The 25,853-nt window shown below is 48.6% G+C and overlaps 1 protein-coding gene across 3 annotated transcripts in view; it reads left to right on the top strand.

The window, feature by feature from the left end:
* Positions 1–25,853, top strand: part of LOC309400374 (autism susceptibility gene 2 protein homolog) — a 64,460-nt gene that overhangs the window by 17,971 nt on the left and 20,636 nt on the right. Inside the window, exons 8-17 of one of the 3 annotated variants that reach the window (XM_081968809.1) lie at positions 13–251; positions 8,318–8,517; positions 8,956–9,000; positions 9,140–9,235; positions 9,815–9,883; positions 9,970–9,999; positions 10,191–10,262; positions 10,565–10,694; positions 11,098–11,181; positions 11,277–11,360. In XM_081968809.1, the coding sequence (XP_081824935.1) occupies positions 13–251; positions 8,318–8,517; positions 8,956–9,000; positions 9,140–9,235; positions 9,815–9,883; positions 9,970–9,999; positions 10,191–10,262; positions 10,565–10,694; positions 11,098–11,181; positions 11,277–11,360 (1,049 nt within the window). The remainder of the gene's footprint in view (positions 1–12; positions 252–8,317; positions 8,518–8,955; positions 9,001–9,139; positions 9,236–9,814; positions 9,884–9,969; positions 10,000–10,190; positions 10,263–10,564; positions 10,695–11,097; positions 11,182–11,276; positions 11,361–25,853) is intronic. The other 2 variants (XM_081968810.1, XM_081968811.1) reach the window with 2 other exon arrangements.

Genomic DNA, 25,853 nt, shown 5'->3' with positions numbered 1-25,853 from the left:
TCCCTTTTTTAGATGCAGCCGCGGTGCAGCTCACCCCAAGCCCATCCTCCCACCCTGCTCCCCCTCCTCTTCTCAGCTCCCTCATCGGCCCTCTACACCCTTACTGGCCCTGCCCCCCCACGCCTTTCCCTCCACCCTTCGGCCCCCTTCCCACCACCACCCAGGCATGTTCACCCCCTCACCTGGCCTCCCACCCCCACCCCCGTTGCTTCAAGTTGCTGGGCACCCAGCTGCAGCCGCTGCCATATCTGGTAAGAGAATTCAACGGAGGGGAACGATAGGGTGTGACAAGTGCTTTGGGAAGATTGGCAGGGGCTGAATTGAAGAGAAGAAGGGAGATTGAATAAAACAGATTGAACTGTTTATGACCCATGGGTGTCCAACCTTTTGGCTTGCCTCGGCCATATTGAGTGAAGAGGAATTGTCTTGGCACACATATAAAGTATATAATATAGTTAATGTATATAAATAACATAATAAGTTTAAATGTTTACTATATTGTGGGGCTGCATTACTAGATGTCCAGGGCTGTATGTGGCCTGCGGGCCGCTGGTTGATCATGCCTGGTTTAGCCTACGTTGTGTATATATTCAGGTTACCGGACATGCATTTGGGTGAGAACTCTGTCAAAAAAATCAACATAAAATTGTACACGGTACAGGTAGCCCTCAACGTACAACCATTTGTTTAGTGACTGTTTAAAGTTATTACAGTACTGAAAAAAGTAATTTATGACTTTTTTTTACGTGGCCATTGTAACATCCCCATGGTCATGTGATTGAAATTCAGGTGGTTGGCAATTGGTTCATATTTTTGTTGCAGTGTCATGGGGTCATGTAATAACCCTTTGCAACCTTCTGGCAAGCAAAGTCAATGGGGAAGCCAGATTCATTTAATGAAGTTACTAACTTAATAACCACAGTTGATTTACTTAACAGGAGGCAGGAAAGGTTAAAAAATGGGGCAAAACTCACTTAACAACTGTCTTCCTTAGTAATCTAAATTTTGGGCTGAGTTGTGGTCATAAATTGAGGACTACATGAATGGATGTAGAATATTTATTTTCCTGTGTGCTGCTTGGAGAGTCCAAGCATGGGTTAAATTAGACTGATTGCCCAAGGACTGAGTTCAAATTCTTTGGCCACGCCTCCTGCTCCTCGTTAAGGCCAGATTTTTAACTTAGACTGCCCATCAGGACTAATTTTACTGTGCTCCAGCTGTTTTTTAATTTAATTCGGCTTGGACTCTCCAATTAAGCACAGATTTAATTTAGTTTTAATTTTATTTTCTATCTTTGTTACTCCCTTTCTTATGTGTTTATTGGATTGTTTTTTTCCTTTTTTCCTTCATACCTGGTGATCTACGAGAGGTGTGAGAGAGAGAGGAACGAGCTAGCGAAGGGGGGTTCTTGCCTCCGTACCTTAAGCGCAGAGGCTTGACTCGCCGGGGATTGCTGCGGGTGTCTCGCACCGCGAACAGCTCTTCCGGCTTCAAATTTCAAACGGACCGGCTTGGAGGATTTTTTTCCTTTTGTGACTGGTGTGGCTGCGGCGGCCATTTTGGAACACCCCCCTCTGCGCGCGGCAGCCAATCGCAGGCTCTGCTTCGCGCCCTTTCTTGGTAACGCCGGGCTGCGCTGCTAGATTCCAGGGGGGACCGCCGCCGAGTGGTGCGTGGGTGCAGATCAGGTTGCCGGCTGCACCGCCACCACCCACGCCTTAAATTGAAGCTTCCCTGTGCTGTTTTGGCCACCACATGGGTCCTTTGGGTCCCCCCACCTCTCCCAACGGTTTTGCCGCGCAGCCTCCATTCCGGCAGCAGCACAAGCAAGCAGAGGAGCACCTCGCGGCTGCAGAGGCTGCCTGAACCATACGGCTGGGCCCTTTCTCTCTCCACCGTGTTTGGGCTCCAAGTCCCGGCGAGAGCACTCTCCTCCCTTGGCTTCTCTTCTGTCACATCGCTGACTGCTGGATCTGCCTGCAGGATGCCCACCATCGCCTTGGAGCAGCCTGGGCCTTCTGGAACCGGTAGCTCTGGCCCTCCTGGGGCCAATACCAGGGGCAGGGCCAAGGGGAGGAGCAGAATGGCAGGCAGAGGCAAAGCCTCAGCTGAAGCATCCCCATTGCCCCCACGCCAGGACAGGTCTGCCGGGCTGAGGGTGGAGGGCGATCCCCCCCCATTCCCACTGGGCCCTCGCAGGAGGAGGAAGGGGAGGAGTTGGACTTGTCCTCGGACAATTCAGGGGTAGGCCCCAGCTCTCCTGGCCCTTCCATCCGGTGAGAGCCTGGCTCCCCCCCCCGCCCCAAGTCTCCCCCCACCCTTTCAGGCCCGGAGCCTCCCCCCCCCCCCTCGGTCTAGGCATTTATCCAGAGAGGACAGGGGCTTAGTACTCTCCTCTGAAATGCAGGAGGTCATAGCATGAGCCATTTCACAGGGCGTAGCTGAAGGCCTTCAGCGCAAATCTGCCCAATCAGAAGGTGGGCGATTGAGGGGTCCTGGGGCTTCCTCTGGTAGTATGAGGCATCCATCCCTGGAGTCCTCAGTCCTAAGCGAGGTTTCTGTAGGGGAGGAGCTGGACCAGGATGATCAGGAATTGTCGGAAGATGAAAATCTCCCGCCCGATACCCCTGCGTTCTCAGGATTATTCAGGCCCACTACCTTCAAATCCATTTTGCACAAGGCTAAGGCCATCACGCAACTTGGAGTGTCCCCCCCAGACTGGTCAGGGAACCCCGGGAGTGGACGCTCCTAATCCCAGGGACAGCATGTTCAAGAAATAGGCTCCGGCCCAGGATTTGGTCCCGGTGCCTGAACTGTTTTTGGACGTGGTGCAACGCCAATGGGCGCAACTGGGCTCCCTAGCTGCACCCAGTGAAGGGGAGAAGAAGCTGTATTCAGTGGAGGATTCATTGGAGAATATTCTCAAACTGCCCCCTGTAGATTCCCCCATGGCCTCCTTGATGTCTAACTTGGTGCTTCCGGCTGACCTCATGGAAGGCCTCAACTCTGAGGATAGGAAGGCAGAAAAGGGTTGTTACAAGACTCATCAAGCGGCTGTTTGGGCCATTAAGGCTTCTACCTCTGCCTCATTCTTTAATAGGGCTTCCATCCTGTGGCTGAAAGACCTGCTGGCCAAGCTGCCTGCAGAGGACACACGTCTATGCCAAGACATAAAAAAAATCATTGCAGCGTCGCAGTACTCAGCAGACGCTTCTTTGAATGCGGCCAAATTTGCCTCCAGGGCGCTGGCTTCTAATGTAACTTCCAGACGCCTGCTTTGGCTCCGCCATTGGCAGGTGGATATGAAGTCAAAGTGGAAGCTTGCAGCTGCCCCCTTTAAAGCGGACAAGTTGTTTGGGGAAACCTTGGATTCGGTGTTGGTGGAATCCAAGGACAAGAAGAAGGTTCTTCCCACCAGTGGCAAGAAGCAGGAAAGGAAGTCACGCCCCTATTTTAGGAAGCAGTCCTTTTGGGCGTCTGACTCCTCGTTCAACGCCCCAGGGTTCAACAGGTCGTATTCCCAATCCTCTGACAGGGCCCAGGACAGGCAGTTCTTTTGGGATAGGGGCAGGCAGCAGAACCCCTACCGCAGGTGTAACCGTGGGGGAGCCTCACAGAGGCCGTTCAGGAAGATCAAGTGACCAGCAGGGGCCGTCTCCCATCGGGGGGGGGGGGGGGGGCAACTCCAGCAGTTTGCCAACCAATGGGAACTCACCACGTCGGACCTTTGGGTCCTGCAGATGGTGGGGCAGGACCTCGCCCTCGAGTTCACTTCCCTTCCCCCGATAAACTTTGTTCGCTGCCCCACACCTTCTTGCCCCACCAAGAAGGCAACTCATGCAAAAGGAGATTCAGCATCTCCTGGACATCAGTGCCATAGAACCGGTACCAGAGGACCAGGAGGCAAGAAGATTTTACTCCATCCTCTTCCTGGTACTAAAAAACATGGGTGGGGGGTGGCACGCAATATTAGACCTGAAGAACCTAAATTACTACATAAAGTACAGGAGGTTCAAAATGCAGTCCCTGCAAACCATCCTGCCGGGGATAAGGCACAGGGATCTTCTCACCTCAATAGACCTAAAGGAGGTATATCTACACATTCCAATTCGGCCACATCATCGAAGGTTCCTGGGGTGGTTCTACGTGGGCCAACATTATCAATACAGGGCCATGCCCTTCGCCTGTCATCAGCACCCAGGACCTTCACCAAAATTCTCTTGGTTGTTGCAGCAGACCTGCAGTGAAGGCCCGTTCGACTGGTCTGCTACCTGGACGACATCCTGGTACAGTCGTCCAGGGAGCAGGCGGTCCGCGACCTCCGCACCACCATGAGGAGCCTCCAGGCACACGGATTCTCCGTGAACCTGGAGAAGAGCCACTTGTAGCTGACCATCAGGCTCCTACACCTAGGGGCAGTGATAGACACCCAAGCTTGCAAGGTTTACCTATTGCAGGACAGGTTAGCCAGCCTGAGGGCCCTGGTCCTCAAGGTGCAGGGAGCATGGAGGGTGCCGGTGGTTTGTCTGTACCAATTATTGGGCAAGATGATATCCTGCATATCCGTGGTTCCCTGGGCAAGGCTCCATGCCAGGACTCTCCAGTGGCTCCTGCTACCTCACCAGAGGACCAACAGGAGCAGCTCCACGGCACTAGTTCAGCTTTCTCCAAAGGCAAGGTGCTCCCTGCGGTGGTGGCTCTCTCCGGCTGTTGAAAGAGGTCTCGAGTTCAAGGAACCGGAGCGACTGGTGGTGACGACAGACGCAAGCTTGTCCGGCTGGGGCGCTCACCTCGACAGCCAGGTGACGCAAGGCAGGTGGTCTCCGGAGGAATCAGCCCGCAACATCACCAAGGCCCACATCAACCGATTGGGGGGGACGGGACGCGCTCCCACTCCCTCATGGCAGAGGCCCTAGGCAGGTGGGCGGAACTACATCTTCAGTCTCTTCAGGCGGACTACATTTCGGGAGTGGACAACACCCAAGCGGACTGGCTGAGCAGGACCACCATAGACAATTTGGAGTGGCGCCTGCATCTGGATTTGTTCTTCGAACTGACCCAGAGATTCGGGATGCCGACGATCGACCTGTTTGCCAGTCAGGAGAACACACAGTTTCCCCGCTTTTTCTCCCACTTCCACTCTCCCTGGGTGGAAGGGACGGATGCCCTCTGCTGCAAGCGGCCGCCCGGACTACTGTACGCCTTCCCGCCTCTGCCGCTCCTTCTGCAAGTGGTTCGCAAGATCATCGCAGAACGAGCAGAGGTTCTTCTGGTGGCTCCCCATTGGCCCAGAAGGTCCTGGTACGCCGATCTTGTAAGTCTGTCTGCAGTGACTCCTTGGCGCATCCCTCAGGACCAGGTCTCCCTCAGCCAGGGGGCCATTGTCCATCCAGACCCCCGGTGGCTGCAGTTAGCCGTCTCGCACTTGAGGGGGACCACCGAAGGAGGGACGGCTTTTCCCTGCAGATGATCCAGACCATCCAGGCGGCCAGGAGACCCACTACTGTCAGAATCTACGATTCAACTTGGGCTACCTTTGCCACCTGGTGTTCTGCCTGTGATCTCGATCCGGTCACCGCTGCAGTGCCACGCATCTTCGACTTCCTGTAGGAAGGTTTGGACAAGGGACTTGCCCCAAACACTGTCTGGCGGCAGGTGGCAGCTCTGTCCACCGTCTGGACTGGGCATCCATCCCAGACCCTCGGCAAATTGCCGAGGGTGTGTACCTTCCTCAAGGGCGCCTCGAACTTACGCCCTCCAGTCGTTCATCGGTACCCCTCGTGACAGCTCTCCGTAGTTCTTCAGGCTCTGACTTCGCCCCCTTGCAAACCACTCAGTTCTGTTAGTCTCAGACATCTGACTCTTAAGACCATTTTCCTCATTGCCATAACCTCGGCGTGGAGGTTATCGGAGTTGGCGGCCCTGTCAGTTCGGGACAATGTATGCATTATTCATCCAGACAGGGTCGTCCTCTGCTTGGACCCATTGTTTATTCCTAAAGTTAACACTTGGTTTCACAGATTGCAGGAGGTGATCTTACCGGATTTTTGCCCATGACCCAGACATCCCAGGGAACGTACCTGGCATAAGCTGGATGTGCGACGGGTCCTACGCATATATCTGAAGGGGACTGCCGAGTTTCGCAGGTCTGAGGCATTGTTCATCTCCTTTCAGCCAGTGTCGATGGGGTGGAAGGTAACATCATCCACCATCGGGCAGTGGCTGAGGGCTTGCATCGCCCTGTCATATGAACATCAGTCCAGGACAGTTCCACGCAACATTACCGCCCACTCCACGAGGAGTGCTTCCACGACGGCTGCCTGGGTGACCCAGGCATCGATAGAGGACATTTGTAGGGTGGCGACCTGGTCGTCCCCCTCTTCGTTTGTCCGGAACTATAAGTTAGACACGTTTGCCTCGGCCGAGGCCTCGTTTGGCAGATGGGTGCTACAACAAGTTCACTTTGCGGCCGAACCCTTGGCCTCCTCTTCTACCCACCCTGGGGACACCTAACTTGGGTATGTCCCATGCTTGGACTCTCCAAGCAGTGCACAGGAAAATGACCATTGGCTTACCTGAAGGGTCCTTTTCTGTGCACTGCGGGAAAGTCCAACCCTGCCCTGATTTGTGCGGGCCCAGGGTTCGGAACCACCAGACTTTCCACGCCATCTCATTGCATCTTCTGTACAGGCATCGTTAAAAATCTGGCCTTAATGAGGAGCAGGAGGTGTGGCCAAAGAATTTGAACTCAGTCTTTGGGCAATCAGACTAATTTAACCCATGCTTGGACTCTCCCGCAGTGCACAGAAAAGGACCCTTCAGGTAAGCCAATGGTCAATCTCATAAGTGTTCTTGGCCAAATTGTGCATATGGTTTAGGGAGAGGAGTACAAGCACTTCGGGGACACAAAGGTACATTTGGTATTTGAATTGCATGCTGAAGATTGAGTTCAGGAAATAAGCATGACAGGACTGGGACAAAAACTAACTTTGTTTTGATATATAATTTTAATGACAGTTTGATTGGGTTATTTAAAGACAGTTAAGGTAAACATTTCATTTGGATTTAATAAGTGCACTATTTTACTAAGCTAAACAATTTAGTGGCAACTTTGAGATTTGCTCTAGGAACCAACCTAGTTGTACAACCTGGCTTTAAAACTCTATGCAGTGGGTGTCATAGGGTTATTTTAAAGAAGCTTAGATGAATTTCTAGTCCCAATTTTGAAGGAAGAGTTTGAATACAAACTGGCAACAGGAAACAAGAAGGGAGGGGGGGATGAATCTACTTTCAAAGGGAAACTAAAATGAATAATGTTATCAGAGGATATGTGGAGGCTGTAAATTAAGAGGACTGTACAGTCTTGGAAAATATGATCATGAATTATGGGAGAAAGACCCTGGCAAGATACAAAGTCTGGACTAGTTGAATGCTTGTAGAAAAATTAGGAGCTATTGTATAGGGCAGAGATATCAATAGTCCTCAACTAACAATTGTAATTGAACCTGGAATTACTGTTGTAAGTCATTGCAGTTGGTATCCGGTGATTAGATTTGAAATTATGAGGTTTTTTTTACAAGGGTTGTTAAGTGAATCCTTACCCCCCCCCCCCATTTTTGCCACAAATCATAAGTAAATGCCAGAAAATGGCAAAAAAAAAAAACCAATTGCAAATCATGGTCATGTCACCACAGAACATTGCAAACAGCTGTAAAGGTGAAAGTGAGGGGAGGCAAGGAATGTTGCAGGATCCAGAAGAAGGGCCTTCTCCGTGGTGGCTCCTTCCCTTTGTAACATCGTCCCCACAGAAATCAGACTTTGGCAGTCTTTCAGAAGGCCCTTGGGCCTGGAGAACCCCAAGTGTAATTAAGCCCATCAAATGGCTTATTTAATTGTGCACTGTTGCCGTGGGTGGGTGGGGGTTATTGTGTTTTATCTTTTTTATTTTTATCTCTCTTTATTTTTTCTATTTTGTGTTTTTACTGTTTGTAAGCTGCCTACCACTAAAGTTGCTCGAGTAGGCTGTATAAATGTTTTAAAATGAATGAATAAATAAATAAATAAAATGTGCCCAAAATGTGATCACATGACCCTGGGGTGGAAGTGTGCAGCCATATAATTCTGAAAATGGTTCCTAAGTAGCTCTGGGGTGGTCTGTCCTAACTTGATCGTTAAGCGACTGGTCATAAGTCAAGGATCTCCTGTACATGGAGAAGGGGGGGGGGGCGAGGTATGAGTTAGCTCTCTTCTATCTTTTTCAGCATTGGTTCCTTTTTCTTCTGACAGTTGGCAATTATGGGTTGTTCTGTCTCCTCAGAACAAGAATTAATCCGCCAGGACTTGAGTTCCCGATTCCTCACAACACAAGGTGGGGCTGACATGGGAGGTACTGCCATTCGGCCTCTGGCTTTCCAGTTCCACCAACACAACCACCAGCACCAGCACACCCACCAGCACACCCACCAGCACTTCACTCCTTTCCCATCAAGCATGGTGCCCACACCCAGCCCAGCCATGGTAAGTGCAGTATAGACTTAGCGAGGTGGAAGGCAAGACTTCACGGCTTGTGGGTCTTGCAGCATCTAATAGGATCAACTTGGTCTATCAGAATTTAGAGGTTAGTTTAAAATGATTCTTGTGTTGCAGTCTAGAGAGGAGTGCATCCCAGAGGAATAAGAGACAGCTCAATCCAGATATTTTGTGTGAGAGAAAGGGGGTGAAGGCAGGCCCTCCCTAAGAGTCTCAGAGTATGCTTGATGTAGAGAATAGAGGGCTTTAGTTTGGCAAGATTCTGTGTATAGGTAGGGAACTATAAAGAACTTTGCTTGGGAGAATCACCATGTATCTTTCCTGGTTTTGGGACATGACAATTTTCTTTCTTTCCCTCCCTTCTCCTGGGACCTGCCTGACCCGTTTAAACAAGGGTCTTTTCTGATTTCTTTTCTCCTTCTGCAGTATGAGAAGTACCCTGGGAAAATGGATGGGCTTCTGAGACATAATGTAAGTGCATTCATTTTGGAGGAGGCCTTTTAAAGGCCCCCAATGAAAATTATCAAACTGCATCCTGAGAAAGGAGCAGAACCATCTCCTGCCTCAATTCTCTGGGTGGTGCTTCCATTGCATTCTCTTCTTCTTCCAGTTTTATCCTGCCTACCCACAAACGGTGTCGGGGATCTCCCCAGTCCTGCCTCCTGCTGTGAATTTTGGCTCCCTGCAGGGGGCATTCCAACCTAAGGTGAACCCTCCAAACCCAATAGACCAATGGGATTTTATGGAAGTTTGAGCAGAGGGAAAGCTTTAAAATTGAGAGCTGCTGGCTTTTCTGCTTGCTTTCTGGTAATGGAGGCCTCTTTGCATGTTATAATGGGGAGTGGGGAGGGGGTTGAGGACTGTGACACTTGAGTTTTCTGCACGTAGTGAGTTTGGTGGGATAGATTAGGGCTGTGGAAAATCATGGTGATCCAAAAAGAATGCAGATCAATGGGTCTGAGCATGAGAGGGCAAGTCTTTGACATGCCAATTCAGCCATTAACTTTGAGAAAGAACTCATGTTTTGAAAAAAGCTGTGGGGTTGCATATGGTTCCATAGAGTGGTGCCATTTCATGTCTGCCAATAATTTGGTAGGTAAGAAAAGGAATTACAGTTCCTTGGCAACTGGGTGTGAAACTAGAATATTTCAGTGGAAGAAGAGCTGAAAGCTTCGTGAACTCTGCAGTTGGAGGAGGACGATTTCAAAACTGTCTATTCTAGGGAATGCTAATCAGCTGATTGTGCTTATATTCAATGGTTTGTTTTGTTTCCTTTCTTCCTCAGAGCACTAATCCTGACCTGCCTTCCCGGATGGGTGCTGTCCCACCCAGCATGTCCCAGAAAGGCACCCAGGTGAGTTTACCCTCAATTTGGGAGAATGGCAGGGACAGCGGGGAGAGGATTACCCATCCCCATGTTGTTTTTCTGTCTCCTTGCAGATCACCGATCCTTTTAGGCCGACCTTGAGAGTGAGTAACACTGGGGAGGCTGTTTGGTTCCACTGCAAAAGGGTTGATACGTGCGGTGAAAGGACTAGAAGTGACGGGAGGGGGAGATACACCCTGGAGTGGGGAGAGTGAAAAGTCAGGGTATAGGGCAACATGTGCCTGGCCCTCAGGGATATAATGTGCAGAGCTGATGGTTTCCCCTTCTCTCGCAGAAGCCAGGGAAGTGGTGTGCCATGCACGTCCATGTGGCATATATGATCCTGCGGCACCAGGAGAAAATAAAGGTAGGGTGAGCCTGGGTCACCTTTCCCCTCCACCTGCCATGTACGGTGTTGGGGTGTGGCACAGGAGGTCCCTGCAGCCAAATGGATAGGAAACCTTGCTCTTCTGATGTCTCCCATGCTGGATGCTGAATCCAAGTTGGGGTTTGTGGTGCTGGGTTAGAGGTTGGAGAGCGGAATCACGAGACTGTTGTGAGGCAGAATAGGAGAGATCTCTGCCAAAGAATATAGAGTGAGGCCATTTGGATTGACTTGTGACTGACTGGTTGCTTACCAAGACTTCTTCCTCTTCTGTTTCCTCACAGCTGATGCAGGGTGATCCCCATAAATTGGATTTCCAGAATGACCTCACTGGCTTGCCTGAGACCGGAGCCTTCGGCAGTCTGCCCCATAGCCATGAGCTGGCACGCCCTGCCACCCTTTTCACAGCTGCTGGTCAGTGTGCTTTTTGCAAATACTGGAAGGCTTTTCCTTGATGATTAAATAATTGAGATTTGCTAAAGCTCACCCTGCCCATTTTTTGCCACTGCTACTAATTGTGCCATTTAGCTACCGTGGCACTTGGTATTTTGATAGTAAGAGCCATAATGTTAGTCTTTATGCTTTCCTCAGTTTTCTGTCTGGAAACCTGAACAGGCAGGTCTTACCTTAATACAGGGGTTATGAGAGAAAACTAATCGACACACTTAAAACGTGGTGCTTAAATTACATTTTACCCTGGAAGTATTTTTGTTTTGAGAGTCGTCATTCTTTTGCTGTGAAATATACTCATCATTCTCATCGTTGTCGTCCCCCCTTCTTTTTATTTTAATCTATTATCCTGTTCTCTCTCTTGCAGGTGTCGTCCATCCAGGCAATGGCCCCTCCTTTGGTCCTGCCGCTACTCCTCATGGCTCTTTCCTCAACCCCAGCCGCCACATTGGTAAGACCCAATGCCCCAGAGTAATGCAGCCAAGAGAACAGGATCCAGTAACTCTCCTGTATGATTGCTCACTTCTCTACTGATTTCTTTTCCAGATCCCTTTGGCAGGCCTCCTAGCTTTGCCTCTCTGGGTGCCCTTTCCAATGGGGCATTTGGCGGCCTGGGCAACCCATCCTTCAGTGAGTATTTGTAAGAGAAGGGTCACAAGGCAGCTTTCTGTGGGTTATCAAAACTGCTAAGCAAAAATGGACCTTGTTTGTATACCAGTATTTTAAAAGGTGGGGAGGTGGAAGCACCCAAGGAGTATAAACTCCCCCATTACTTACTTGAATGTTAATTATTCATTCCAACCGCTCAGTTTCTTGTGAAGTCTTAGAGAACTGTCATCTTTCCCCTGTTCTGCAGTGGGTACCGGTGAAAATCAGACAGAAAAAAGATCCCTTGACTGCATCCGCAGTAACACTGACCCATATCATATTACTATAATTGTTTCAGCTGTAGTTAAAAAATTAAAAGGGCAGCAAAGGCTTCCTAGTCTCTGCAAGCTAAAGGTGACTTGAAAAATGGCAGCCAAGATGGGCAGCAGACACTGCAGCTCAGGCACAGCTGGAACACAGTTAACTCTCCAGGGTTATTTTGGTCAACTCCTGTGTGAACACCTTCAGGGCCACAGTGTCACGAATGTTTATTTCACTTTTTGACATGTCCACCACAGGGGTGGATTTCAAAATTTTTTACTACCGGTTCAGTGGGCATGGCTAAATGGGGGGGTGGGGGTGGGCATGTGACTGAGTAGTAAAATGGTAGTAAAATTTTTTACGGGGGGAGGTGCGCCAGGCTGGGGCTCTTCGCTGTCTCCCAGACGGTGCTGGGGGTGAGCCGAGCAGCCTGCTGATGGGCTTGGCCCTGGGTTCTTGCTCCATCTGCCTGGGAGATGGAGCCCAGGGAGGAAGATAACAGCCATTCAAATGGTACCGCCTGGCATCCTTTGGAGGCAACTTGCTGGGCAACTTCTACGAGGCGGATGCGCGCCCCACCCCCACCCTGATGCCCAGCACCTTTCACTTGCACCTGCAGCGGCAGCTGCCGTGCACCTGTCCTCCGCCTTCAGAGACAAGGGCTCCTCTTGGTGTGGCGGCTGTGCTCGCCGGCTCCTGGCCTGAAGCCTCTCCCCACCCCCGCCCAGCCAAGCACGCTGCGGATGTGTGATGGACCCAATGGAAGCAAGCGCTCCTCTTGGTGTGGCGACTGTGCTCGCCCGCTGCTGGCCCACAGCCCCACCCCACCCCCTTGCCCAGCCAAGCGTGCCGCACCAAGAGGAACGCTTGCCTCCGAAGGTGGACAGGTGTGCGGTGGCAGGAAGGGGGCCCCGGCTGGGGAGGTCGCAAGGCTTCAGGCCCGGAGCAGGCAAGCACAGCCGCACCAAGAGGAGCACTTGCCTCCGTTGCCTCCGAAGGTGGAGGGCAGGTGCGCGGCGGCAGGGAGCAGCGGGCGCTGCTGCTGTGGATATGAGTAGAAGGCGTTGGGCATTGGGGGGACGCATGTCTGCCTCATAGAAGTTGCCCAGCTCCATCGAGTCGCTAAAGCGCACCGCGGTGCATCGTCAGAGACCAGCGGGGATCCGGTGGTGGCAGCAACTGCAGTGGTGGCACTCGAGGTCGGGATAGGCAGGCTGGCTGAGCTGGGCTGGCCGAGCCATCCCAGGCCCGCTATTTATACATGCCGGCCGATGTAGTGTCCGCCTCCTACTCGGCATGACAATTCCTCCCTGTCCCACCTCTGGCACTGCTTCCGGGCCAGCTTCCTCGACAGGCCTTGGGAGGGGGCCATCCCTCCCTGGGTTGCAGCTGGTGGGGAGGGGGAGCTAGGCTAGCCCGAATGCTGCTTACCTGTGTGTAGGCAGCCGCAGGAGCCAGGAGAAGGCAGTTCTGTCTTCTGTGGATCCACATGACGAAGATGAGGCTGGGTGAGCGTTGGAGCTGGCGGCCGTGGCCAACCAGTGCAATAAAAATTGCTCGGTGTCAGGTTTCCTAAAAATGCCCTAATTGATTCATGCGTATCGAGCCAAGTTTCAATACAAAAGTAGTCATTTATTAGGAGCACCATTAGGCAAGACCTTTTCGTAGTCAGATCTAAGCTTTGTTTGAGTTATAGCTGAACTTTACCCGTTCCTTCCCTCCCTTCAGTCTGTGTCATAAATCACATTGCCCAATGAGGTGCACCCCTCCCAAGCCTTCTACAGTAATCTAAGATCCGACTTTAGCGGAAAGTACAGGTGAAACTTGAGAAATTAGAATGTTGTGCAAAAGTTCATTTATTTCAGTAATGCAACTTAAAAGGTGAAACTAATATATGAGATAGACTCATTACATACAAAACAAAATAGTTCAAGCCATGATTTGTCATAATCTCAGAAAATTAAAATATTACATGCAATCAATAAAACAAGGATTGTACATAAAACAATATCGGACCTCTGAAAAGTATAAGCATGCATATGTACTCAGTACTTGGTTTGGGCCCCTTTTGCAGCAATTACTGCCTCAATGCGGCGTGGCATGGAAGCTATCAGCCTGTGGCACTGCTGAGGTGTTATGGAAGACCAGGATGCTTCAATAGCGGCCTTCAGCTCTTCTGCATTGTTCGGTCTCATGTCTCTCATCTTTTTCTTGGCAATGGCCCATAGATTCTCTCTGGGGTTCAGGTCAGGCGAGTTTGCTGGCCAATCAAGCACAGTAATCCCACGGTCATTTAACCAGGTTTTGGTGCTTTTGGCAGTTTCGGCAGGTGCCAAGTCCTGCTGGAAAATGAAGTCAGCATCCCCATAAAGCTCATCTGCAGAAGAAAACATGAAGTGCTCCAAAATCTCCTGGTAGACGGCTGCATTGACCCTGGACTTAATGAAGCACAGTGGACCAACACCAGTGTCAACTTCTAAAGCGTTGCCATGACTATTATCAGGCTGGCATGGAAGGGGAAATTCCATGTATGCCTTCGGCCGGAGTCGGATCTCATGTCTACAGCCTAGTTGGAGAGTATGAGTTATGACGCAGGACAGAAGGGAGGGGATACAGGGGTAAACTTGAAATGCAATTAAACGAAAGCAGTTTTGGCTCCACAGGAGTCCACACCAGAATGTTGATCCTAATAAACGATTGGATTTCTTTTGAGCTTTGTCTCGAGGCTCGTAAATTAATTAGGTCGTCTTCTGGGAACTTCACAGAGAGCCAAAACTGACTTTTTAAAAAAAAAATTCTGGGTTTCCTGAAGCCCAGCCTCTCCGAGCACTCCCCCAATGTTTGGGCTGCTTGGAGGGAAAATCAGGCAACAGGAGATTGATTGCGGCTGGAGGTATGCAGCAATGCGAAGCAGCAATGCCTTTCTCAGAAGCAGAAGCAAGAGAAGATAAGTACTGGTGGAAATTCCCTTCCCCTAGTCCCTAGATACAGGGAAGGGTCTCAAGCAAGCTGGCAAGGGTGGACAGGAGGTGGGACTGGAAACAAGTCAGGCTCCCAAAGCCCCAGATGGAATCCCTGGAGAGTGCAAAAGAGCAACAGAGGGAGGATTTTTACCGAGCCACCCTTCATGATGAGGGGCCATCATGCTGCCCAAAAGAGAGGAGAGGAACATCTGATCCTGTTGAAGGGAGGAGATGCAGACTGATGCAGCCCCCCTCCCCCTCCCGATAGAAGGAGAAGGAGCCCAAAACGGCAACCAGTGCCTCTCCCACGCAGCAGGCAGGCTGCCAAGAGCAGGCAACCCCCTCCCTCTCTCCGAACTAGGGGTGAAGAAGATGACCAGCCATATCAGGTGCAAGCATACCAAGGCCGACAGGAGGCTGGGGGATTAGGGCTGAATGACCCACCCCAATTCAGGGTAAAGTTTGACGGAGACTCAGACCAGCTAGCCCTATTCCTTGATTCAGCTGATATCCACCTAGAATGCTATGGGCACCTTTACCCATTCCCCAAAGCCATGGTCAATACCATCGCACAGGGTCTAGAGGGAGAAGCAAGGGAATGGCTAGCCGCACTCCACAAGAGGAGAGCCCCCTAACCGCAAGACATAGATGACTTCCTGCAACTTCTAGAGGCCAGATTTGAGGAGGTGGAGGAGGACCCATATGCAGAAGAGGAACTCAGCAACTTAAAGCAGAGGGGCCGCCCCATCAAAGAGCACATCCGTGAATTCAGGAGGGTCATAGGAAGGCTACCCCCTTTACCAGAGCGGCTGCTGGTGCATTTTTACAGAACAAGCCTGGACAAGCAAATTGCCCAGGTAACTGCATACTGCGACATCCCAAATCAACTCTCTGAGTGGTTCTGAGTAGCAACAAAATTCAACAGTGGGCTGCGCACCAACGACATGACAAAGCAACCGGACACACGAGAGAGGTCAACCCGACCTGAAACCACCCAGCCGGCGGGGAACGACAGCACCACAGCAGGCTCTGAGACCAGCCCTCCTTCGAAGTCCGCTGAAATGCTACAGATGCGGGGGGATGGGCCACATGGCAGCTGCATGCCCAACCCCAGCTCCAAAATGAAGGCCAGACCCACCGCTCACGGCACGACCAGAACGAGGGCTCAAACGGACCACCAACACGTCCAGGAAAGCCCTCCAGGCTGCAAAGGCACCTTCCCCCTCAGGCGAAAGTGATGGAACCCCAGGCAACGACAACCAGTCGCCAGAATCATATGACAGCGAGGACGAGGGAGAAACTGACTCAATGGTGAGTGAATCAATTCACCCTTTCCTTTTTCCAATACGCCTCACAGCCCCCAAAACAGGAAACCAGGGGGATTTTCAGGCCCTAATAGACTCAGGCTGCACAAGGTGCTTGATCAACCTAACTACAGTCCTGAAACTGGGGATCAGAGCAAAAAGACTGGCCCACCCAATCCAGTTCGAGCAGGTGGACGGGTCCCTAATGGGAGGAGCCTATGCCACCTACCTGACTGAACCAGTGAGGCTAGAGCTAGCGGATCACTGGGAAGTAATTTGATTCATAATAGCCCCCAAAATGACAGACGCAGTCATACTGGGACTTTCCTGGCTAGACAAGTGGGGACCGATCATATGGTGGAAAGGGGGCACCCGCAGACTTAGGATATCAAGGGGCCCCCAATCCCTCCCACACCAGCAAGCAGAAACACCACCCACACTGGAAACCCTCCAAGAGAGCCAACGAGAACAACTGGCAACCACATCCGACAAAACCCCAGAGGCCGAACGAATTCCGATAGAATATCAGGACCTCGCAGAAGTATTCAGCGAGACCGAGTGTGATGTTTTGCCTCCCAACTGGGAGACAGACTGTGCCATCGAAATCATCCCCGGGGCAAAACTACCCAAGCCTATCCCGGGAAATACAAGAGATGCGCAAGTACATAGACAAAAGCCTAGCAAGGGGGTTCATTGAGCCAGCCACGCAACAGGTTGCGGCACCAGTCCTCTTCAAGGAAAAAAAAGATGGAATTTTGAGATTGTGTATGGACTTTCGAGGGATAAATGGGGTGTGCGTACACAACCTATACCCCCTCCCCCTCATGAAGGACATGCTGTCTCATCTGGCCAAGGGAAAAGTCTTCACCAAACTAGACCTCAGAGAAGCATACTACCGAGTACGTATCAGAGAGGGAGATGAGTGGAAAACAGCGTTCAATGCCCCCTAGGGAGCTTTCAATTCAAAGTGATGCCTTTCGGACTGCAAGGGGCCCCAGCGGTATTCATGCAGTTAATAAACGAGGTGCTGCACGAGCACCTCTACAAGGGGGTCCTCGTCTACCTAGATGACATCCTTATCTACACGGAGACCATGGACGACCACATACCCTTGCTCCGCCAAGTACTGGAAAAACGTCTGGCAGCCAACCTGTACGTCAAGGTATCAAAATCCGAATTCCCCCATGCACGGTTAGACTAACTGGGTTACCGAGTGTCAAATGAGGGAATAGAGTTGGACCCAGCGAAAGTGCAAGCCGTCCTAAGCTGGCATCCCCCTCGCACCCGCAGACACCTTCAAAGCTTCCTAGGGTTCGCAAAGTTCTACAGGCAATTCTTCCCCTCCTTTGCGAAGATTGCCAAACCCTGACAGACCTCCTGAAGACAGGGAGCCCAGGAACGAAACCTCGTCCGGGACAACCCCTACCATGGGACCTAACCTGCCAAGAGGCATTCGAAACACTAAAAGAAATGTTTGCAAAGGAGCCAGTGCTGAAGCATCCTGACCCCGAGCAACCTTTCGTGATCCAGGCAGATGCCAGCGATGTGGCAGTGGGAGCGGTGGTACTCCAAAGAAACAACCAAGGAAACTTACAACCCTGTGCCTATACCTCCCGCAAGCTCACAGACACAGAGAGACGATGGGCCGCATGGGAAAAGGAGGCTTTTGCAGTGAGATGGGCACTGCTAACCTGGAGACACCTGTTGAAAGGGAGCCAGAAACCGTTTGAAGTCTGGACTGACCAGAAAAATCTGGAGGCGCTTAGGACCCCACGGAAACTATCACATGGGTCGCGTTGGTCGATGATCTCTGGCGGGCCCGGGACAGGGGCTGTTCCTCTGTCCTGGTCCTATTAGACCTCGGCGGCTTTCAATACCATCAACCATGGTATCCTACTGCGACGACTCGGGGGGTTGGGAGTGGGGGGTACCGTTTTACGGTGGTTCTCCTCCTACCTGTCGGATCGGTCGCAGTTTGTGTTGAGTGGAGGGCAGAGATCGACCCCCAGGCGCATCACTTGTGGAGTGCCCCAGGGGTCGGTTCTCTCACCCCTCCTGCTCAACATATACATGAAACCGCTGGGCGAGATCATCCGTGGTTTTGGGGTACGGTATCATCAATATGCTGATGATACCCAACTTTTCATCTCTACCCCAAACCACCCAAACAATGCCCTCGACGTGATGTCCCGATGCCTGGAGGCTGTGCGGATCTGGATGGGGAGGAACAGGCTCAAGCTCAATCCCTCCAAAACTGAGTGGCTGTGGTTCCCGTCATCCCGATTTGTACATCTTGTTCCATCTTTGACGATAGGGGGAGAAATTTTAGCCCCCTCAGAGAAGGCTCGCAATCTGGGAGTCCTCCTGGATACACGGCTTAGTTTAGAAGAACACCTGACAGCCGTGACCAGGGGTGCCTTTTACCAGGTTCGCCTGGTACGTCAGTTGCGCCCCTTCCTGGATCGGGATGCTCTGTGCACAGTCACTCATGCCCTCGTCCTTTCTCGCCTGGACTAATGCAATGCTCTCTACATGGGGCTGCCCTTGAAGAGCACCCGGAGGCTTCAGCTGGTCCAGAATGTGGCCGCACGGGTTGTCATGGGGGTACCTAGGTGCTCCCATGTTACACCCCTTTTAGGCGGCCTGCACTGGTTGCCGGTTGTTTTCCGGGTGCGATTCAAGGTATTAATTATGACTTTTAAAGCACTCCATGGCTTAGGCCCAGGGTACCTGCGAGACCACCTACTGCCATCAGTAGCCTCCCACCGTCCAGTACGATCCCACAGAGTTGGCCTCCTCAGGGTGCCGTCGGCCAGGCAGTGTCGGCTGGTGACCCCCAGGGGGAGAGCCTTCTCTGTGGGAGGGCCTTCCCTCTGGAATGAGCTCCCCCCAGAGCTTCGCATAATCCCTGACCTCCGGTCCTTCCGACGCGCACTAAAAAGTTGGCTTTTCCAGCAAGCCAGCCTGGCCTGTTAATTTTAATTTTAACTTATTTTAAATGTATTTTTTAAAAAAAATTCGGTTTGTTTTTTTGGATATGGATTTAATCTTTTTTAACTTTTGGGAAGTGTGTTTTTTAATGTTGTACGCCGCCCTGAGTCCTTTTGGAGAAGGGCGGCATATAAATCCAAATAAACCAAACCAAACCAAACCACCCAAACAAGTCCGATGGGCTCAATACTTCAACCATTTTGATTTTGTGTTAAAGCACATTCCAGGGGGGAGGAACTTTCTAGCTGACGCCCACTCCGGCATGCCTCAGTACGAATGTGAACGGGAGCACATAGTTGACACCATCATTCCCCTCTACTCAAACAGCTGCCCAAGTAACCACCAGGCGGTAATGCCGTGACCGGCAAGACCAACCTGCAAGCGACCTAACCATGAGACTCAAAACTGACCAGCTAGCAGACCCCTGGTTCCAAAACAACCAACACATCTTGACGAAAAGAGATGACCTTGCATGGAAGGGGACGAAACTACGTCCCAGAATCCCTATGTATCTTAGTTCTCCAGAGGAGTCACGATGCAAAACCGGCAGGCCACTTTGGGTTCCTAAAGACTTTACACTTAGCCCGGAGGCAATTCTGGTGGCCTAGGATAAAGAAAGATGTGGATAGATACGTGAAAAGTTGCACCATCTGTTCCACAATGAAGAGATGACCAGGAAAACCCCCCGGACTGCTGCAACTAGTAGCAGAGCCAACGAGGCCGTGGGAGGAGATCGCAATGGACTTTATAGTAGAGTTGCCTAAAAGTGGGGGAAACATGGTGATTTGGACTGTAATAGATCTCCAAACAGGCACACTTCATACCCTGTAGAGGACTACCCTCGGCTCACAAGCTGGCTAAACTGTTCGTGAAGCATATCTACCAACTGCATGGAGTACCTCGAAGAATTATCTCAGACAGAGGCGTCCAGTTCACGGCTAAGTTCTGGAGGTAGTTCCTGCGGTCCATTGGGTCATCTCAGGGTCTTAGTTCAGCTTTTCATCCAAGCACCAATGGGGCAGCAGAGAGACTGAAAGCCATGATAGAGCAGTACCTGAGGTGTTACGTGAACTATCAGCAGTCCAATGGGGCAGACCTTTTATCTTTGCTGAGGTCGCGTACAATAATGCTGTCCACAGTAGCACAGGACTCATGCTGTTCAAAATAGTGAGCGGTATGGACTTCGTCCCAATGCCTGAGTATCCAAGGGATCCCCCCTCCTCAGTCAGCTTGACTGATTGGATGTTGATGCTGAAATCAACCTGGGAAAATGTCAAAAAGGCACTGGCTAAAGCGGCACAAACCTATAAGAAACAGGCAGATAAACACCGGGCTCTGCAACGGCCATTCCGGGTGGGAGAGAAAGTTTACCTCTCCACAAAATATTTGAGATTAAAACTGCCTAGCAAGAACTGGGGCCGAAGTTTAAGGGACCATTCCCCATAGTAAAGATCATCAACCCAGTCACAGTGCAATTGAAACTACCTTGATTGTTGGGGAAGATACACCCAGCGTTTCATAGTAGCCTCTTAAAACCCGTGATAGGATCTACTCTGAGACCACTACCCTGGGAGCCCCTGGGCGCTATGGTCATAGGGGGCCAAACCCATTATGATGTTCAACAAATCCTCGATTCAAGGTGGCACAGGAGACAACTCCAATACTTAATCAAGTGGAAGGGCTACCCATTATCGGAGGCATCTTGGGTAAATAAGTAGGAATATCCAGGCTGATCGCCTTATAGCAAAATTCCATGCAGAAAATCCAGGCAAGCCTGGGGAAGGAACGCATCCCTAAGTTATATACCTGTACTCAAATTGTCCTTGTGTCACACAGGTCGCTTTCAGGAAGTGAGGGGAGCTGGATGTCAACTTCTAAAGCGTTGCCATGACTATTATCAGGCTGGCATGGAAGGGGAAATTCCATGTATGCCTTCGGCCGGAGTCGGATCTCATGTCTACAGCCTAGTTGGAGAATATGAGTTATGACGCAGGACAGAAGGGAGGGGATACAGGGGTAAAGTTCAAACGCAATTAAACGAAAGCAGTTTTGGCTCCACAGGATTCCACGCCAGAATGTTTATCCTAATAAACGATTGGATTTCTTTTGAACTTTGTCTCGAGGCTCGTAAATTAATTAGGTCGTCTTCTGGGAACTTCACAACCAGCAGATGACATGGCTCCCCAAATCAACGCAGACTGTGGAATCTTCACACTGGACTTCAAGCATCTTGCAGTGTGTGCCTCTCCATTCTTCCTCCACACTCTGGGTCCTTGGTTTCCAAATGAGATGCAAAAGTTGCTCTCATCAGAAAAGAGGACTTTGGGCCACTGAGCAACTGACCAGGTCTGTTTTTCTTTAGCCCAGGTAAGACGCTTCTGACGTTGTTTGTTGTTCAGGAGCAGCTTGACAAGAGGAATACGACATTTGAAGCCTATGTCAAGGATCCGTCTGTGTGTGGTGGCTCTTGATGCACTGACTCCAGCCTCAGTCCACCATGTGAAAGTCCCCAACACTTTTGAATGGCCTTTTCCTGACAATCCTCTCCAGGCTGCAGTCATCCCCGCTGCTTGTGCACCTTTTTCTTCCACACTTTTTCCTACCACATAACTTTCTATTAATGTGCTTTGATACAGCACTTTGGGAACATCCAACTTCTTTTGCAATTACCGTTTGAGGCTTTCCCTCCTTATGGAGGGTGTCAATGATGGTTTTCTGCACAACTGTCAGGTCAGCAGTCTTTCCCATGATTGTGATTCCTACTGAACCAGACTGAGAGACCATTTAAAGGCTCAGGAACCCTTTGCCAGGTGTTATGGCTTAATTAGCTGCTTAGAGTGGGACACTTTGAGCCTAGAATATTGCACCTTTTCACAATATTCTAATTTTCTGAGATTGTGGATTTGGGGTTTTCATGAGCTGTAAGCCATAATCATCACAATTATGACAAATCACGGCTTGAACTATCTTGCTTTGCATGTAATGAGTCTATCTCATATCTTCACCTTTTAAATTGCATTACTGAAATAAATGAACTTTTGCACGATATTCTAATTTTTTGAGTTTCACCTGTATGTGTGGAATGCGCTTCCCCCCCCCCCCTTCTCTCACTCTGGCAACTTTAGGAGTTGACACTCGTGTGTGCGCAGAAGCACAACCATATTTCCAAGATTTTGCAGATTTATCCTTAAAATTTTTTGCTAACCTTGAGGGTGGAAAATGCCATCTATAAAACATTTTATAAAGATTTTCTTTGTATGCAGTAGACATTGTTAATTTATAATATCTATCCCATAATTTCTGCCATTTTTCTAACTCAATCGAAATTTTTAGCCCATACCATCGTTGTCTTCTTTACTTGTTCCTCTTCCACCTTAATACTTAACAAATATATTTTCTTTATTAATTTTTCATCTGTCCCTTTTAATATCTTATCTAATTCTGTTAATTCTTTATCCAAACCATACATTTTAACATCCTTCTCATATCTAGATTGTATCTGCACATATGACTACCATGTTATCTCAGTCCCTTGCTGACTCAATTCCTGCTTAGTTTTTAGTCCCCCCTTTTCATTTAAAACATCTTTATATCTGGTAACATTATCTATATCAATAACATTTGGGTAAATCAGTGCCTCCATTGTGGAGTGCCAGACCGGTATTTTCAAATAATGTTGTTCTTTAATTTTCTCCCATGCTACTAATAATGTGTTCCTAACATAGTGTCTTTGGAAATAGCTATGTATTTTGTTTTTTCCATACCATAAAAAAGCATGCCAACCTAATTCAACATCATGACCCTCCAAGGTCAATAGTTGTTTGTTCCTCAAGCCAATCCATTCTTTCACCCAAGTAAGTATTGAAGCCTGGTAGTACAATTCCCAATCTGGTAGCCCAAAACCACCTCTATTTTTAGTATCTTGCAACATTTTCAAACTTATCCTTGCTTTTTTTCCCTTGCCAAATATATTTTAATATTGTTTTATTTAAATCTTCAAAATATTTTTTCCAGTTTTATTGGTATTTTTTGAAATAAATATAGTAATCTTGGCAAGATATTCATTTTTATAGTGGCTACTCTTCCCATCAATGATAATTGTAGATTTTTCCACTTCTCTAAATCTGTTTTAATTTGTTATGCCAATTTATAATAATTATCTTCTTTAATCGTTACACACCTTGCCATTAATTGAATTCCTAAATATTTAACTTTCTTAACTATCTGTATACCTATTTTCCTCGTTAGTTCTTTTTTCTGTATGTCTGTAACATTCTTAACTATTGTTTTGGTTTTTTATTTATTTATTTTCAGTCCTGAACTTTTCCATATTCTTCTATTTTCCTAATTAGTTTAAGTCCATTTTCTTGTGGGTCTTCCAAGATAAAGACCAAGTCATCTGCAAATGCCTATAGTTTATAATGTTCCTTTTTAAATTTCCATACCTTTAATTTCTATATCTTGTCTAATATTTCTATTTAACACTTCCAATGTGTAGGTTTCAGAAATCCATCACGCAGTTTGTGTCCAAAATATCTGTCTGCCTCTTGCAGAGTTTATTTGGCTTTTATAAAGTTTTTACAAGCAAAGCACAGAGCAACAACACATTGCTATAACAGGTTCACTCCCCCAAATCTTCCCTAGAGAATCAAGAATACCATTCAGGCCAAGGTTACCTCATGCCTTTGCTCTGGTGAATTAATGAGCTAAAGATAACAGACTGTGCATCACCTTTCCTTTATTCCTGCATTTGGTTCTGCTAATTAGGTGAGCTTGTAGGTTTCCAAGATAGACAGCCACTGAGGTCATGGTAGTTTCTACGCATGCCCTTACGTAAGCCTTACCTCTCATTCCCACATCTCACTCTTTTTTATTTTGTTTGACAAGGAGGAGGGGCTACCCTTCAGGAGAGGAACATCCCTGCAATTGTTTATACAGGGCATATACCTGACCCTGAGGCAATGTAGGGGGGGGTTTAGGGCAAAAAGCTGAAATGCACATTTTGCAAAGGGAGGGAAGGCATTGAACAAAACAGCACCCACCAATTAGAATAGCACAGATAATAACTAAATAACGTAGGATATTTCCCAACAGACCTGTGGGTCAAAAGCTTTCCCACCAAGATCCTAGGGTATCAATTTTCAAATCAGAGGCCAATTTATGTAAAATATCGAGCTGACGCTGAATAATTCTGGATTCATCGGAAAGATTAAAACAACACATCCCATCAAAACTTTCACAACCCATATGCTGGCGAAGAAGCAAATAGTCGATAGCAGCACAATTTTGCAAAATAGCTTTATGCAAAGCTTGTAGCTCATGATTAATTGCTGAAATGGCTAAAAAAATAGCATTAATTGTTTTTGCCAAATTACATGCAACAGCATTAATATTAAAATAAGCACGAGCAGCAAGCGCTGGCACACCCACTATGAATATAGCCAATGCTACATATTCTGCTTTATTAAGTAAAGCTATCTCAGAGTCACAAGTGTTATCTAAAGTTGCTGTTTGGAAAGCAACACAGGAATTAACTAGCTAAAGCAACATTGCGCTTCACTAATATTAGCAGGAATGTAATTAAAAGTTTCGTGACCACATGTAAAAAACCATCCTTGCGGAAGCCAAACATTAGCAAAGTGAAAGGAAACCTCCTCAAAAGCTGTACAATTTAAAGTAGGTGAACTAATATGAAAACAGTAAGGCTTTTTACTTGAAGATGTACAGTTAACTACTTTAGCACATGTTACATTTTCAGGAACTGCTACTATAGGAGTATACAAAGCAATTGCATCAGGGGGCAGTTCATAAGCAATCAATTCCTAACTAGATATAGTCTTATAGTTCAAACCAATGAAGTGTTGAATTACTGCAGGTGGGGTACAAACAGGAACCAAGCATGTAGAAAGTAAATGTTCTATGTACAATTCAGATAAGCAAGATACGTCCATGTGTGTGATGTTAGCTAGCTGCACCCATAGATTTTTACTTCAGTTATTGTTCAAATGAGTTTTTGGGTGAGATGACAGCAGCTATCGATAAAGAGAAGCAATTGACAAGTAGACATAAGAAAATGATGACTAAGGACTTGGCAAAAATGGCAGCACATAAGTTCTCGGGGATTTGTTCCACGTGTCGTTGTTACAGCACTGCTTGCGCTTTGGTGGTCACTGGACAGCTGGTCCAACAAGATCGTATTGGCCGCTGTGCTGTCTGAAAAGTCACCTTGGTCATCTCTAGAACTGGATTTGAGAACTGGTACCACGATATTCTTGGCTAGACAAACATCACGTGCGGGAATCCACAAAAACCTGTAGAAGCAAGCACAACATATCCTCGTCCCCCTTGCGGGGGAGGCAAACAAACTTTTATGTTATCTATGCCAAATTAGCCAAATTGGGGTACGCCAAATTGTTAGGTACCCAAGATCCCTCCTTTTTTATTTGTTTGAGAAGACAGTCCTTAAAGGACCAATTAACACATTCCACAATGGCTTGACCTGTGGAATTATAAAAAGCCCATGAATTAAAAAAATGTTCCAAGTTGTACAAAAGTGCAAAAAGGCCAATGAAAAATAGGCCATGATCAGTTTTTTAAGAAAAGGGTTTACCAAAGACAATAAAGGCTGAAAAAAGATGAGAAATAGCATGACTAGCAGTTGCTCTTCATTGAAATGTGGCCCCAAAAATAAACGTAGATAAATGAATTTACTTCTAGGGAGCCAGAGAGGGAACATAAGTGACATCCATTTGCCATAATTTATTAGAGGCTAAACCACGGGGATTATCACCCGTGCCCCCACAGGGGGATGCTGCAGAACACTGGGGGCAAGATGAAACAATTTGCTTGGCCTGGTCAATTGGAATATGGCAAGCTTGTGCCAGCCCTCTGGCATTCTGATGGAAAAAAAGTAATAAAAAAAATAAATCTGAAAAAAAAAAAACGTAGTTAAAACA

Source organism: Natrix helvetica, assembly GCF_964273705.1.
Source record: "Natrix helvetica genome assembly, chromosome: W".
Classification (NCBI taxonomy): Eukaryota; Metazoa; Chordata; class Lepidosauria; order Squamata; family Natricidae; genus Natrix; species Natrix helvetica.
This window is presented reverse-complemented; position numbering and strand designations above follow the sequence as displayed.